Source organism: Oryctolagus cuniculus, chromosome 11 (genome assembly GCF_051225735.1).
Source record: "Oryctolagus cuniculus isolate XC-2025 breed Fujian yellow rabbit chromosome 11, ASM5122573v1, whole genome shotgun sequence".
NCBI lineage: Eukaryota > Metazoa > Chordata > Mammalia > Lagomorpha > Leporidae > Oryctolagus > Oryctolagus cuniculus.
This window is the reverse complement of record NC_142877.1, coordinates 109468085-109484295: the sequence shown is the minus strand read 5'-3', so window position 1 is coordinate 109484295 and position 16211 is coordinate 109468085. Positions and strand designations below refer to the sequence as shown.

The following is a 16211-nucleotide window of genomic DNA, read 5'->3' as shown; positions in this document are numbered from 1 at the left end:
TGAAACTGAGGCTGGGAACTCAGTCTGGGTTTTCCACATGGGTGGAAGGGATACAAGTACTTGAGCCATCACGTGTTACCTCCCAGGGTGATTATTAACAGGAAACCAGAATCAGGAGTGAAACTAGGATTTGAATCCAGGAATTCATTCCAAAATGGGATGCAGGCATCTTAGAATAACTATGCCAAATTCCTGTGCCTAAACTTAATTTTTTAAAGATTTATTTATTTGAAGGGCAGAACAAGAGAGAGAAAGAGAAAAAAAATTTTTTTCTACCCACTAGTTCATTCTCTAACTGACTACAAAAGCCAGGGCTGGAACAGGCTGAAGCCAGAAGCATGGAACTCTATCTGGGTCTCCCACGTGGGTGGCAGGGGCCCAAGTACTTTGGACCATCATCTGCTAACTTCCAAGGCGCACTGGTAGGAAGCTGGATCGGAAGCAGAATGGCTGTAACTTGAATCAGCACTCTACTATGGGATGCCAGCATTAAAAGTAATGGCTTTATCTTCTGTGTCACAATGCTGGTCCCCTAAACATACCTAATTCCATTTTTCAATGAACTTTTTGAAATCCCCTCATAGTTAGTAGAAAATTATAATACAGAGAACAAAAAAATTATCAGAAATATTATACTTCAAGGTAACAATCTATAATATTTCAGTGTATACTTTGACAAACTTTTTCAGTGAATAGGTACAAATGTGTGGTTTAGGCTTCTTATACCTACATACATAATGTCATCTTAAAAATAGCTCATTTCTCATCTTGGAAAAATTGATTCAAAACAGTCAATATTTACAGATATATGTAACCACTATGCTAACCAGGATTACAAATCTTCCTTTTTTCAGTTATTAAAGAAGCAAACTGTTTAAAAGAACAAATGCTAAGTAAACTAACCTAAATAATACCTGAAGATAATTATTATAAGAGGAAATATGCAGGATGTAAAGAATACAGAAGTTCAGGCTTCAGCCCTAAGCTTGACCTTAGATAAGTTGCTAAAAGGCTCTCAAACCAGACTGCTTCATTTATAAAGCTGAAATAACAGTATTTACCTTAGATGGTCCCTAAGAGATGAAATGAGATGATGTTCCCAATGTCAGGCACATAGTATCTCATTCTGTAATAGTTATGTTTATTATCATTATGAAAATGATCAATTATACTATTATATCATCTTAACAGATTAACTTAAGTGGTTGGATTAATAAGTCAGAAATGAAGTTTCTGAATACAATTGACTTAAGATTTTAAAAAACATCTAGTTATTCAAAAAAGAGAGGGCAAGCATGCCAGACAGAGAGCTCCCATCCACTTCTTTTTTTTTTTTTTTTTTTTTTTGACAGGCAGAGTGGACAGTGAGAGAGACAAAGAGAAAGGTCTTCCTTTGCCGTTGGTTCACCCTCCAATGGCTGCCGCTGCCGGCGCACTGTGGCCAGCGCACTGTGCTGATCCGAAGGCAGGAGCCAGGTACTTATCCTGGTCTCCCATGGGGTGCAGGGCCCAAGCACTTGGGCCATCCTCCACTGCACACCTGGGCCACAGCAGAGAGATGGCCTGCAAGAGGGGCAACCGGGACAGAATCCAGCGCCCCGACCGGGACTAGAACCCGGTGTGCCGGCGCTGCAAGGTGGAGGATTAGCCTATTGAGCCATGGCGCCAGCCCCATCCACTTTTTTACTTCCCTAAATGCTTGCAATGGCTAGGGCTTAGCTGAGGCAAAACTTGGGAATTCAATACAGGTTTCCCATGTGGATGCCAGGGACCCAATTACTTGAGCCATCACTGCTGCCCTGAGGATCTACACTAGCAGGAAGCTGAAGCTGGGAGTTGGAGTCAGGTACCAAAATTCAGATATGGGATGCAGGTATCTTAACCAGTGTCTTAACTGATAGGCCAAATGCCTTTCTCTGAGTTAGTATTTTGAGAGAGGTGAAGCATCTATCTCACAGGACTAGATCACTTTCAAAAAATGGAATAAAAAACCTTCTTGGAAGAGATTTTACATTGGTATAATTAAACTAGGAGAAGAAATAGGTGAGAAATCTCAATAATTTAATCAATAATCCGTGTTTAGAGAACTTGTTTTTTGCACAATAATCCATAAAAATTTATGAAATTTTTAAACAAGATTTACTTATTTATTTGAAAGGCAGAGTTACAGAGATCAAGATAGAGAGATAAAGATATAGAGAGATAGAGAGACAGAGACAGAGACATAGATCTTACATCCACTGGTTCACTCCCCAAATGACTGCAATGGCTAGAGCTGGCCACTCTGAAGCCAAGAGCCAGGGGCCTCCTCTGGATCTGCCAAGTGGGTAACAGGGGCCCAAGCACTTGGGCCATCCTCCGCTGCTTTCCCAGGCACATTAGAAGGGAGCTGGATCAGAAGTGGAGCAGCTGGGACTCGAACCAGTGCCCACATGGAATGTTGGTGTTGCGGGCAATGCTTTACCCACTACACCACAGCACCAGTCCCTTTATGAAACATTTTTAACTGCTGGATCTCTCAGTAGACAATAACTTTATATAAACTGACATTGTATTATTACATTGTACTATAGTTATTTTAAAAATTCTCTCTAGGCCAGCACCATGATGGAGGTTAATCCTCCGCCTGCAGCGCCAGCATCCCATATGGGTGCTGGTTCTAGTTTTGGCTGCTCCTCTTCCAATCCAGCTCTCTGCTATGGCCTGGGAAAGCAGTAGAAGATGGCACAAGATCTTGGACCCCTGTACCCATGTGGGAGACTGGGAAGAAGCACCTGGCTCGTGGCTTCAGATCAGCACAGCTCCAGCTGTTGTGGCCATTTGGGGAGTGAACCAACGAATGGAAGACCTTTCTCTCTGTCTCTTTCTCTCACTATCTGTAACTCTACCTCTCAAATAAATAAAATCTTAAAAAAACATTCTCTCTACCACTGTTTTACCCTTAACTGAAGAGTAAGGGACATGTTTTATGCATTATTATTATTATTTTTTTTTTTTACAGGCAGAGTGGACAGTGAGAGAGAGAGACAGAGAGAAAGGTCTTCCTTTGCCGTTGGTTCACCCTACAATGGCCGCCGCGGCCGGAGCACCACGCTGATCCGATGGCAGGAGCCAGGTACTTATCCTGGTCTCCCATGGGGTGCAGGGCCCAAGGACTTGGGCCATCCTCCACTGCACTCCCTGGCCACAGCAGAGAGCTGGCCTTGAAGAGGGGCAACCGGGACAGAATCCGGTGCCCTGAATGGGACTAGAACCTGGTGTGCTGGCGCCGCAAGGCGGGGGATTAGCCTAGTGAGCTGTGGCGCCGGCCTGTTTTATGCATTATTTTTAAAGATTTTATTTATTTATTTGAAGGTACAGTGAACAGAGACAGGGAGAAAGAGACCTTCCATCTGCTGATTTACTCTCCAAATGGCCACAATAGCTGGAGTTGGTCCAGGCCAAGCCAGGAGCCTAGGCTCTACTCATTAGAGTGAACTCTCCTACATGGGTGGTAGCAGCCCAGGCACTTGTGCCATCTTCCACCATTTTCAGGCATATTAGCAGGCAGCTGGATCAGAAGCAGAGCAGCCAGGACTGGAACCAGAGCTCTGATACAGGATGCTGGCATCACAGGCTGTAGCTTAACCCACTGTGCAACAATGCCAGGGACATCCTATATACTTTTGTACTTCTATCTAATATACTATATAGTTTCACATTCACTATTTATTGATTGAGGAAGTAAATGAAGAAACCACAATGTCTATAGCTTCAATTCCAAGAGGAATTAAATAGGGAACTAACACGGGCCTGTGCCTTGTTATCAAGATAGTAGTACCTAAATTACTTAAGCAGACTTTTTCACAATGGCTTCAGGTTCTACCCCATCAAGACTAAGTCATCTGGGTTAAGGATACAGAAGATAAAGTTTAAATTTGAGTATACTCTGTAGTGTCTCTGTCTTTGCATTCAAGTCTTAATGGATTCAGAAGCATATACATGTGCTTCTTAATTATTAATTTTTGTTATCTCCTCAGTTCATCTAATAGAAGCACTGCATGTTAAGCTCTTCAAAGAGTGAAATGAGGTGGTACTACTACTAGGAAGATTTCTCAAATTCTCTCCCAAAAACAAAAGCAGAGGGCAAAGAGAGTTTAACTTACCTCTTTCTTTGCAAAGGACAAAAAGGAATTCAGCAGCAATTTGCTTGACTCCAAGGTCAACATGTGTCATGAGGCGCACCAGCTTATTTCTCACAGTTGAGCCTACTTCAGGTCGATTTGTCACATCCCTCAAAGGTGGTAAAACCTGGTGACACAAACGTAAAAACCAGCATTAATCAAGGGTACTAAAGTAAGTGAGAATGGTACTGTGCAACTGGCCAGTTTTGCAAATTTTATTGGGTTTATTTTCCTAAGAGAGGGAAAAATTCTAAAATATAAGTATGGGTTAGCTAATAAATGAAATAAAATAAAACAATACAACAACAAAAAACTGGCCTCAAATACTTTCATGCCTATAATAGGGTTTCATTTGAACAGAAACATCTCCACTGTACCGCCATGAGTTTTTACTCATCTCAGCACCAGGAATACCTTGCCCCTATCAAAATCCATTTTAAAGGCTGGGTCAAGTTTCTCTTCCTTCCACAGAGGCTAGCCTGAGTCATAGTGATTTTCACCTTTTTAAAAGTCCAGCAGCATTTTCAGTATTTACTAAAAAAAAAAAGAAATCTGTACTTATATTTTCTAGTTGTTTAATTTTACAATAAAAAATGGCTGTTAAAGGTTGGACATCCCTAATATGATATACTCCAAAATTTGAAACTTTTTGAGGGCCAATATGAAATCCTAAGTGGAAAAATTAACACCAGACTTTGTGTTGCAGTCACATGTAGCTGCACTAAAAATACTGTATAAAATTAACTTCAGGCTATGTGTATAAGATATATATGAAACATAAATTAATTTAGTTAGACTTGGGTCCCATTCCTAAGATATCTCATTATGTATAAGCAAATATTACAAAATCCAAAATATCTGAAATCTGAAATACTTCTGGTTAATGTACTTTGGATAATACTCAGCCTGTAATTATTGAGCACTACCTATACACTAGTTGCTCTAATATGCATATATTACTTATAATCCTTAAAATGACCCTGCAAAGGAGGCAGTAATATCATCTTATACCTACTCTATAGACTAATCCTCTGAGGGTACCTATACCTTGCTTAGTTTGTCTGTTCCTTTGGTCCCTCACTTACCTACCCCACCACCCAGATACCTCTCTCCTGGTTCTTCTCTTATCTCATTGGTGGCTCTGTCTCAGCCTCTGTTGCCAATTCTCTTTTCTCTATCTTGTAAATGTTGGAATATTGAAGTGTTGAGTTCCTGGGCCATTTTTCTTCATTATTTTCACTTAAACTATTGGTGATCTCCTCTTGTTTTATGGCTCTCCACAGTCTCTACATCCTGATGACTGCCTAAATTGTATCTCTGTGTTGAATTCTTCCCTGACCTTCAGACATTTTCCTAACTGATAGGAAGAAATATACTTAGAGGATTTTATGAAGGGCTTGTTGAAAGAAGCAGACTGAAATAAGGGCAGAAATTATATTCAAATGATCTCTTCTTAGAATTTTTCAAGATTTTACTTTTTTGGTAAATCTATATAAAGAACAGTCAACATAATACAGTATTAACTATGCTGCCACTACCTTAACTACAGACTGATTATAGAACAAACTACAGTGTCATAAAGTCATCTTACTAACCTTTAGGCTAGTGCTTCTGAGACAGCTGTGCATACCAAATACCTGTGGATCTTATTAAAATATAGATTCTGGTTGACTAAATCTTGGTGGGATCCATAACTGCATTTTTTTTTTTTTATTTTCAATTACTTGAAAGGAAAAGTAACAGAAAGAGAGAGACAGAGACAGATCTTTCATCTGCTGGTTCATTTCCCAAATGCCTACAACAACTGGGGTTGGGCCAAACCAAAGCCAGGAGCCTGGAATTCCATCCAGGCCTCCCACATTCAGGGTCCCAAGCACTTGAGCCATCATCTGTTGGTACTCAGTATGCATTAGCAGGAAGTTGGACTGGAAGCAGAGAGACAGGACTAGAACCAGGCACACCAATATGGGATGTAGGCATCCCAAGTAGCAGCTTAACAGGCTGTGTTACTATGCCTACCCCTAGGGCAGGAATTTCTTTGTTTTTTTTCACTGCTATCTTCCCAGTGCCTAACATATTATAGGTGCAACCAACAATAAATATTCTGATTGAAGGAATAATGAATTAATTCAACTTTTACTAAATGCCTTCTATATAAATAGTTAGGCAGTATACTAGGACATGAGGACAGAAACAAATTCAAATAATAATTTTCTGTGTACCTATTATGTGCCAAACCTTCTATGTACATATGATTTATCTGAGTCCATTCAAATGACTTTTTTCCTTCCCTTTCTATACTGAGTTCCTACATCAGGAGGTACTGAAGACACTGGAGATATAACTATGAACAAAAATGGAAATCAACCCTCAGAAAATTGAATAACCAAAATGTTTACAGAGTCCAAATTTCAGTATCTCTCTGACAGAAGAGAGACTACAACACTTGGTACGAAATAATTACACAATAGATGCTTATTTGATTGCATCAACCATACTGATTTGATCTCCCATCTCTGGAAGAACGAGATACGTTAACGAGTGATCTCATATGTGTTTACAGTATCCAGAATACAGAATACATTAACAAAGATTATCACATAAAAACTCCGAAGCTGTGTTTTCGGTTCCTTAAAACCACTTCTTAGGGGTGGGCATTGTGGTGCAGTGAGGTAAGCTGCTGTTCACATCCCATAACAGAAAGCTGGTTTGAGTACTGGCTCTTCCGATTCTGATCCAGCTCCCTGTTAATGCACACCCTGGATATTTTAAGCATTTGGAGAGTGAATCAGCTCTCTCTGTCACTCTGCATTTCAAGTGAAAATTTAATAAAACCTTAAGAAATTTGTTGTTGTTACTGCTAAATATCACTCTCTGCATATGTAGAGACAAACTGCATATGTATTCCCCTCCAAATACTACCTGATAACAATTTTTTCTTTGACATATCTTGCCCAGCTTCTCGGTTTGTGTTTTTTTTTTTTGTTTTGTTTTTTTTTTTTTTTTTTTTTGACAGGCAGAGTGGACAGTGAGAGAGAGAGACAGAGAGAAAGGTCTTCCTTTTTGCCATTGGTTCACCCTCCAATGGCCGCCGCGCTGCGGCCGGCGCATCGCACCTATCCAAAGGCAGGAGCCAGGTGCTTCTCCTGGTCTCCCATGGGGTGCAGGGCCCAAGCACTTGGGCCATCCTCCACTGCACACCTGGGCCACAGCAGAGAGCTGGCCTGCAAGAGGGGCAACCGGGACAGAATCCAGCGCCCCAACCAGGACTAGAACCCGGTGTGCCAGCACTGCAAGACGGAGGATTAGCCTAGTGAGCCGCAGCGCCGGCCCAGCTTCTCTTTCAAATGCATGGAATACTCATCACTTTTGTAAGTCAGTCCAGACTAATGCAACCTGGGTCAATAATTTCTAACATCTGTTTTCTTTCCTATATATCCAAATACAGAATACTCAAGAACATTTTTTTAAAGCTTTATTTATTTATCTGAGAGGCAGAGTTACAGAGAGAAAGATCTTCCATCTGCTGGTTCACTCCCCAAATGGCCACAATAACTGGGGTTGGGCTACAGTGAAGCCAGGAGCCAGGAGCTTCTTCCGGGTCTCCCACATGGGTACAGGGGCCCAAGCACTTGGGCCATCCTCTGCTGTTTTCCTAGGCACACTAGTAGAGAGCTGGGTTGGAAATGGAGCAGCTAGGACTCTTACTGGCACCCATGTGGGATGCTGGCAGCGTGGCAGGTCACGGCTTTAACCCACTGACCCACAGCACTGACCCCTCAAGACCAACTTTTGGGGGATATTTGTGGAGTTGGATTTAATCAGGTATTCATTACAGAACACAATAATTAATTAACCATGGTTCCATTTACACTATTATCCAAACTTATCTGTTACTTTAAGATCTGCCTTTCTTGGGGGAAAGCACTGTGGTGTAGCAGGTAAGGCCACTGCCTGCAGTGCCTGCATCCCATCTGGGTACATTTGAGTCCCGGCTGCTCCACTTCCAATCTAGCTCTCTGCTATGGCCTGGGGAAGCAGTAGAAGATGGCCCAAGTCCTTGGGGCCCTGCACCCGCCTAGGAGACCTGGAAGAAGCTCCTGGCTTCGGATCGGCGCAGCTCCAGTCATTGCAGCCAACTGGGGAGTGAACCATCGGATGGAAGATCTCTCTCTCCCCCTCTCTCTGCCTCTCCTCTCTCTGTGTAACTCTTTCAAATAAATAAATAAATCTTAAAAAAAAAAAAAGAAAGAAAAATGTAAGCCGACACCATGGCTCACTAAGCTAATCCTCCACCTGCGGCGCCAGTACCCCAGGTTCTAGTCCCGGTCGGGGCGCCGGGTTCTGTCCCGGTTGCTCCTGTTCCAGTCCAGCTCTCTGCTGTGGCCCAGGAAGGCAGCGGAGGATGGCCCAAGTCCTTGGGCCCTGCACCCGCATGGGAGACCAGGAGGAAGCACCTGACTCCTGGCTTCAGATCGGCGCAGCCCGCTGGCCGTAGTGGCCATGGTGGGCGGTGAACTAACGGAAGGAAGACCTTTCTCTCTCTCTCTCTTTCTCTCCTCTCTCTCTAACTCTGCCTGTCCAAAAAAAAAAAAAAAAAAGAAAGAAAAGAAAAACAAAAATGTGAAACTATAGGAAACAAAGTATTTTCACTTATTATTATTATTATTATTCACCAAGTCCTTCTTTACAAGGAAGAATGTCTCAAAATCATCTACCATGGAAACGGCCTTAATCCATTAATTAATTAGTTTATCCTAGTCAATGATTATTCATGTTATCTCTTCTGTCAATATGCCATAAATTCTAAAACCAGAGTCAAATTTCTTTATCAGCTTTATTTGCGTGCTATACTCATAGCAAGGTGCTTACTAAATCCTGACTATAAATGTAGAGAAAGGAAATGGACCTGGTTCACGTATTAGGGGACATTCTAAATGATGATAAGTGGACAATGGGGCGAATGGTGGTACCACATACCAAAATGAGGAAAGAAGGGGAACAAATAGGTGGGGTGATAGAAAACTAAGATATTAGCTTGAGATATATCAAACTTAAGATACCTAATACATATCTAGGAGGAGGAGACGGGTAAGTATAGTTCATTACATACATCTACAGCTTAGGGACAGGCAAGGGCTGAAGATATAAATTTTGAAGCCATCAGTACACAGATGGTTTTTAAAACCATTACTCCTGAATGACATCACTAAGGGAATAGGGACAGAGAGAAGCCAGCATTGCCTTGGGCACTCAAACATTCAGGGTTGGGAGGAGGAGGAAGATCAGTAAAGAATAGGTTCTCTATTGTGTTCTAGAAATCAAGTGAAGAAATATTCTAGGATGAGGGAAGATTTACATCAAATGCTATTTGGAAATAAAAGGAAAAAGCTTTGAGAACTATCAGCATTGGCAATACTGGGTTGGTGACTTTGATAAACACCTCTACATTGGGATGGAATTCATGAAAATCCAATTACACAGGATTCAGGAGAGAGTCAAAGATGAGTAAAAATAATGGAGAGGGTAACTATAGAAAACTTTTTTTAAACAATTTTTTAAAATTTTATTTATCTGACAGATGGAGTTAGACAGTGAGAGAAAGAAACTGAGAGAAAGGTCTTCCCTCCATTTGTTCACCCCCAAAATGCCTGCCTCAGCCAGTGCTGCGCCAATCTGAAGCCAGGAGCCAGGTGCTTCTTCCAGGTCTCCCACATGGGTACAGAGGCCCAAGCACTTGGGCCATCCTCCACTGCCTTCCCGGGCCACAGCAGAGAGCTGGACTGGAAGAGGAGCAACTGGGACTAGAACCCGGCACCCATATGGGATGCTGGCGCCGCAGGCAGAGGATTAACCAAGCGAGCCACGGTGCCAGCCCCATAGAAAACTTTTTAGAGGAACACTGCAGAAAGAGGGGCAGCAAAATGGCATTAAGGGAAGGATTCTTTTTTTTAGATGGAAGATGTGTTTAGGTGCTAACAGATTAGTCAGTATAGTAAAAAAAAAAAAAAAAATCTAAGAATAGAGGGGAAATAAATGAAAGGACAAAGTTCCTAAGAATGTGAGAGGAAAGGGAATCTAGAATAAAGACTACCACAAACTATAAACAGAAGGAGGGATAATTCATCCTTGATACAGGGGGAGAAAAAGTAGCAATGGTACAGATGCAGACAGAAAATAGATACAGTGGTAGAAAGATCAAGTTTTCCCTTTGCAGCAAAATAGGAAACAAATGAGGAGAGTAAGCATGGATGTTTGGAATAAAAAAAAAAAAGAAAAAGGAGTTGTGAAATAGCCACCTTGAAGTGTACTGGAGAACCATGTTGGGTGGCTGGTCTAAAATTTAGAGTAGACTAATCAATATGGTTGTAGTATTTGCTCTTGTCATGTTCAAATGTTCCATGGAAATCCAGAGCAGATAAAAGGCTAGATGTAACCAATTTGTTGAATTTTCCAGGTGATTATGAGTTAGGGAGAGTGAGAATGGTTGGTTAAAGATCTATGGGGAAGGGGCACAAGTTAATACTCAGCCTTTGGCACCAGCATCCCATTGGGTGCCAGTTCTAGTCACAGCTGTTTCTCTTCCGATACAGCTCTCTGCTATAGCCTGGGAAAGCAGTAGAAGATGGCCCAAGCACTTGGGCCCTTGTACCTGTGTGGGAGACCTAGAAGAAGCTCCTGGTGCCTGGCTTCCCATCAGCCCAGCTCCAGCCATTGCGGCCATTTGGAGAGTGAACCAGTGGGTGGAAGACCTCTCTCTGTGTCTCTCCCTCTCACTGTTTGTGGCTCTACCTCTCAAATAAATAAAAACTTAAAAAAAGAAAGATGTTTGGGGAGCTAGCATTGTGGCGTAGCAGGTTAAGCTGTTGCCTACAAAGTTGGTATCCCATAGGGGTGCTAGTTGGAGACCTGGCTCCCTGCTAACACACATGGGAAAGCAGTGGAAGATGACACACATACTTGGGCCTCTGAACCCACATGGGAAGACCTGGATGAAGCTCCTGGCTCCTAGCTTTGGCCTGGCCTAGCTATGGCCATTGCAGCCATTTGGGGAGTGAATCAGCAGAATATTTCTCTCTCTCTCTGTCCGTCCTTCTCTGTAACTCTGCCTTTAAAATAAATAAGTAAATATTTAAAAAAAAAAAAAAAGAGAGAGAGATGTATGGGGAAGAATGATTATGGCAATAAATATGTGGAATCTGGGCTGAATCATGGGAGAGGTAAAGATGAATGAATGAAGGACAGTGAAAAAAAATGATCGACTGATCACTTGCATGGCAAAAGAACATTACATTAAGAGTAATCAGAGAAGGGGCTTGAAATTGGGATTTTAGAGGCAAGTTTCAGTTACTAACTATGCATGGATGGTTTATGAAAAAGCTATGCACGGATTTCAATTTTTTTGCACCAAAATAAACTCATTTTTTAATTCAATTTCCATGAACTTTTTGAAGTACCTTATTTTGCAGCCTCATCACATATATCGTCTTACTTTAGCAACTTTGAACTTATCTCTAGTACATTTTTTTTATTATTATTTTATTTGAAAGTCAGAGTTAAACAGAGAGAGGAGAGGCAGAGAGAGAGAGAGCAAAAGAGAGAGAGGTTTTCCATCCGATGGTTCACTCCCTAGATGGCCGCAACGGCCGGAGCGGTGCAGATCTGAAGCCAGGAGCCAGGAGCTTCTTCCAGGTCTCCCACGCGGGTGCAGGGGCCCAAGGACTTGGGCCATCCTCTACTGCTTTCTCAGGCCATAGCAGAAAGCTGGATTGGAAGTGGAGCAGCCGGGTCTCAAACCGGGTGCTTCAGGCCAGGGCGTTAACCCAATGCGCCACAGCGCCAGCCCCTCTAGTGCATTTCTTTTCCAGATATTTTCAGAGATACTTTTATACTTTGTTTACTTATTTCAATTTCTGCTCAAGTGTTATCACTTCAGAGATGCATTCTCTCTCTCTCTCTCTCTTTTTTTTTTTTTTTTTTTTTTTTTTTTTTTTTTTTTTGACAGGCAGAGCGGACAGTGAGAGAGAGAGAGAGAGAAAGGTCTTCCTTTGCCGTTGGTTCACCCTCCAATGGCCGCCACGGCTGGCGCCCTGTGGCCGGCGCACCGCGCTGATCCGTTGGCAGGAGCCAGGTACTTATCCTGGTCTCCCATGGGGTGCAGGGCCCAAGCACTTGGGCCATCCTCCACTGCATTCCCGGGCCACAGCAGAGAGCTGGCCTTGAAGAGGGGCAACCGGGACAGAATCTGGCGCCCCGACCGGGACTAGAACCTGGTGTGCCGGCGCCACAAGGCGGAGGATTAGCCTAGTGAGCTGCGGCGCCGGCCAAGAGATGCATTCTCTTATTCCCTTTTCTCTTCCCTTGCTTTATCTTTTTTCAGAACATTTATACTACCTGCCATTATATATTTATTTGTTAACATTTTGCCAATCCACTATAAAGGAAATTCATTAAGGGCAGAGACTTGATCTGTTGTTCAGTTCTCAGAACAATGCTTAGAACATGGCACACAGTATATCTCACAAATATTTGTTAATAAAATAACGAGTGACTCAAAAAATACACAAGTTCACTTATTTCTTGATAAGAAAGAGTTCAAAGATTAAACTAATTTTTCTGATTTTCTGAAAGAAAACATTATCAGTTAATTCATTAACTCCATATAAAAAAAACAATTTTGAGATGTAATACTCATAAAGTGGTTACCTGGTCTTTGAGAAATTTTCTGATGTTTCGATGGGCTCGGGAACACTCTGTTAATAAGCTGAGAACTGGAGTTAGACCCTCTCTATAGCTGCTTCCCTATAAAGAAAATCATACATGCTACATTAGTTTAGTTTTTAACAGTATTATTTTCTTCCATGTACCTGAGCACATTAATACTTCTTGGTGGGGTTGAGGGGGAGGGTGGCAACTTCATGTTTATGAATGCCTGTTTTGTCCTTCCTGGATTTTCCTACATTTTCTAGGGTTCCCACTGGCTCAGTCACTGGGCTTAAAGGAGGCAAAAGGTTTTGGTAACCTCTTAAACTACTTTGCTACCTTTTAATACAGTAACATGACAAAGTGAGTTATACAGCAAAAAAAAAATAGCTCACATTAAGTACAAAATTGAAAATGTCTTTTTTTTATATAAAGATAACTTTTAGGTATGATAGAAAATATGTCTGTAAGGGGCCAACTTTTTGGACTTATAAAGTCTTTACATGGGGCCGGTGCCACGGCTCAGTAGGCTAATCCTCCGCCTGCGGTGCTGCCACCCTGGGTTCTAGTTTCGGTCGGGGCCAGATTCTGTCCCAGTTGCTCCTCTTCCAGTCCAGCTCTCTGCTGTGGCCCAGGAGTGCAGTGGAGGATGGCCCAGGTCCTTGGGCTCTGCATCCACATGGGAGACCAGGGGGAAGCACCTGGCTCCTGGCTTTGGATCGGCGCAGTGCGCCGGCCGTAGCGGCCATTTTGGGGGTGAACCAACGGAAGGAAGACCTTTCTCTGTCTTCTCTCTCACTGTCTAACTCTGCCTGTCAAAAAAAAAAAAAGTCTTTACATGGAACAGCAATTAATTTTTTCTTTGTTTTCAGGAACTATTTTCATTTTGGTGTTACATGAACATACTTTTCAGCAGTGAACCAAATACATTCACTTGGTTTCAGGAATTTATCATATATGGTAATAAAAAATTATAATGATTATATCACTCATCAGTTACAAGTGTAAGAAAAGCTTAGATTTAGAAATCACGCTCTGGTGTGTGTTTGTATGTATGGCACACTCATATGCTTTAGAAATGGCTTCTCAAGGCGTCTATTTTATTAGCCTTACCTTGTCTATTCTCTTCTCCATAAAATTGAGTAAAACATGAATGGCCTCCATATTCATACCATTGTAAACCATGGTATTGTTTTTCAAAACTGTTTCTTTTGCAGCTGTTTTCTCACTTGGCAGTTCATCTAGAGTCGTTGCCTCTTGGGCTGTTTCCTCATGGGTTAATGGACAAATAAGAACATCCAAACAAGAGACCGGAACGTTGCTTAAAAGGTTGACTGCATTGCTGAAAAGCAATTTAAAAATACAGCATTTTAATTTGATTGGAGAAGCAACAAGCATAGTAAGATCAGAAATGACTTTTTGGAATCAATTAAAATTTTTCTTTTTCAAAATGAGCCATTAACATTAGTTAGAATTTACTAAAAGAGAAAATAAAGAACTATTTCAAATACATATGACAAATTACAAAGAACAGATGTTAAATGGACAGACACAATCACATAACGTCATGTCACTTTCTGAAATGCTAAAATAGGAATTAGTGAGCTTTAATGGCAGCTCTTAAATTAACTATGACAACACTGCTAGCTTTGCATTTTTTCCATGGGGTTTTAGATCCTTTTGTAGATTTACACTTGTTTTATTGTTCCTTAGATGACAACATAAAACATTTGAGAAGTACTGCATATAAGCAGCTTACCACAGAAGTAACAACATTAAAAACCAAATACTGTAGGTTTATGTTTTGTTCTTTCCAGATGCAGAATATACAATTTTTAAATCATCCCATTTTGGGTAAAACATTTGCAGGAAAAGGGAAATGGTGCTCATTTTCCCTCTTTCATCATTGGGTCTCTTTATATGAGGCCAACATAGCTAGTTAGCCTTTCTGCTATGCATTACTGAATACACAGCCTAGGATGCAAACCAGTAGGGGGAACCCAAACCTTGTATTTTTGGCATTCCCTGTAAGTCTTGTTCTGTTACTCTGTGTAGACTAGATTAAAATGATATCTGCAATTTCAAAATTAGAAATGTTCTTAATGAACATATTTTTTTCCACACAATATTTCACATGTTCATTTCAAAGGAGAGACGATGTTCTATGCTAACTGGATCTTACATCTCTGTGCCTCAAAACTTCCCGATAAACAACAATGGAAAGACAGGCATTACATTTCCTAGTGACAGAGAAGCAGATCTAAAAATAACCATATCCTCACTAAAAATAAACTCTTGCAAATATAATTTAAAAGTCTAACCACTTGGAAACTAAATTCAGGGCCTAATCCATCGGATGCTGTCTTAATTTAGACCACTGTAGTCTAAAATTTAATTTAGATTATACTGACATCCTAATAAACAGAAGATAAAAATACAAAGAAAAAATAAAATACAAGAGTTTTTCTTTCCTTTGCCCTGCAGTGTGGTTCCACTGCCCCAAGAATAAATATTTCCTTTTTTTTCCTGTTATGGAAAAATTTTAAATTGGTAAGAAATCAATCTAGAAAGTAGGTAACACTGAACAGTGAGTGGAAATGGACAGGGCATCAAAAAATAAGAACCATGAACAAAAATTAACCAATCCTATGAATAAACAGTTCCTGGTAAAATAGAAATTATTTGATTGTCTTCACTAAAACCTACTGCTGTGATTGCTACTGTTACACAAAATCCCTAATTTTGGTTATTTGTAAATTATCAAGGGTAATTGAAATATAATGCTTTCTCCATAATCTTATAAAGAAAAATTTCCAAGCATCTGTAGTTCCTTATCTATAGTTTGAAATGTTTCACTTCTGACTTAAGCAGTTGGAAATTGTTACTGAATACCAAGAAGATTCACTAGGGATAAGAGAAGAACAAAAATGGAACTCTACCTTAGAATTATTTTCTAAAACTATACAAGCCATTCTGAAATGTTGGGATTTTTCCTACACAGGGCAATAGGCTCTGGAGTCCATTGACAGTATGAGTCCCTGAACCTATCAGACAAAACTAAACTGAAAAGTTTAAGATGGGTCATTTCATTAAAAAGGAATGTTTCCCCTTTAAATTCATTTAAAGCAAACAGTTTCCAGGAATTCAGTAAATTTAAGACATCAAATACAGTTTCACTTGATTCAACAAATATTTGGAGGTTTTAGGCTTTTCAAGAAAAGTTCCCATTTTCTCATTTCTTATTAAACAACCAGGTTCCCAAACAACTACAAAATTAATTTTCTGGCTCACTGTGTTTGAACTATTCTTTTTAAGTAACGAAGGCCAGCTTTCTGAGCTCTGTCA

The 16211-nt window shown here is 40.8% G+C and overlaps 1 protein-coding gene across 23 annotated transcripts in view; it reads right to left on the bottom strand.

The window, feature by feature from the left end:
* Positions 1-16211, bottom strand: part of RIC8B (RIC8 guanine nucleotide exchange factor B) — a 125351-nt gene that overhangs the window by 39086 nt on the left and 70054 nt on the right. For 19 of the 23 annotated variants that reach the window (XR_011380257.2, XR_016216265.1, XR_016216263.1 and 16 more), the window contains exons 5-7: positions 13980-14208; positions 12870-12965; positions 4146-4290 (exon numbers count right to left, since the gene is read on the bottom strand). Coding sequence is in view for 6 of the 23 variants with exons in the window: in XM_017342125.4 (XP_017197614.1) it covers positions 4146-4290; positions 12870-12965; positions 13980-14208 (470 nt within the window). In the remaining 17 variants the exon portion in view is untranslated. The remainder of the gene's footprint in view (positions 1-4145; positions 4291-12869; positions 12966-13979; positions 14209-16211) is intronic. The other 4 variants (XR_016216269.1, XR_016216273.1, XM_089307584.1 and 1 more) reach the window with 1 other exon arrangement.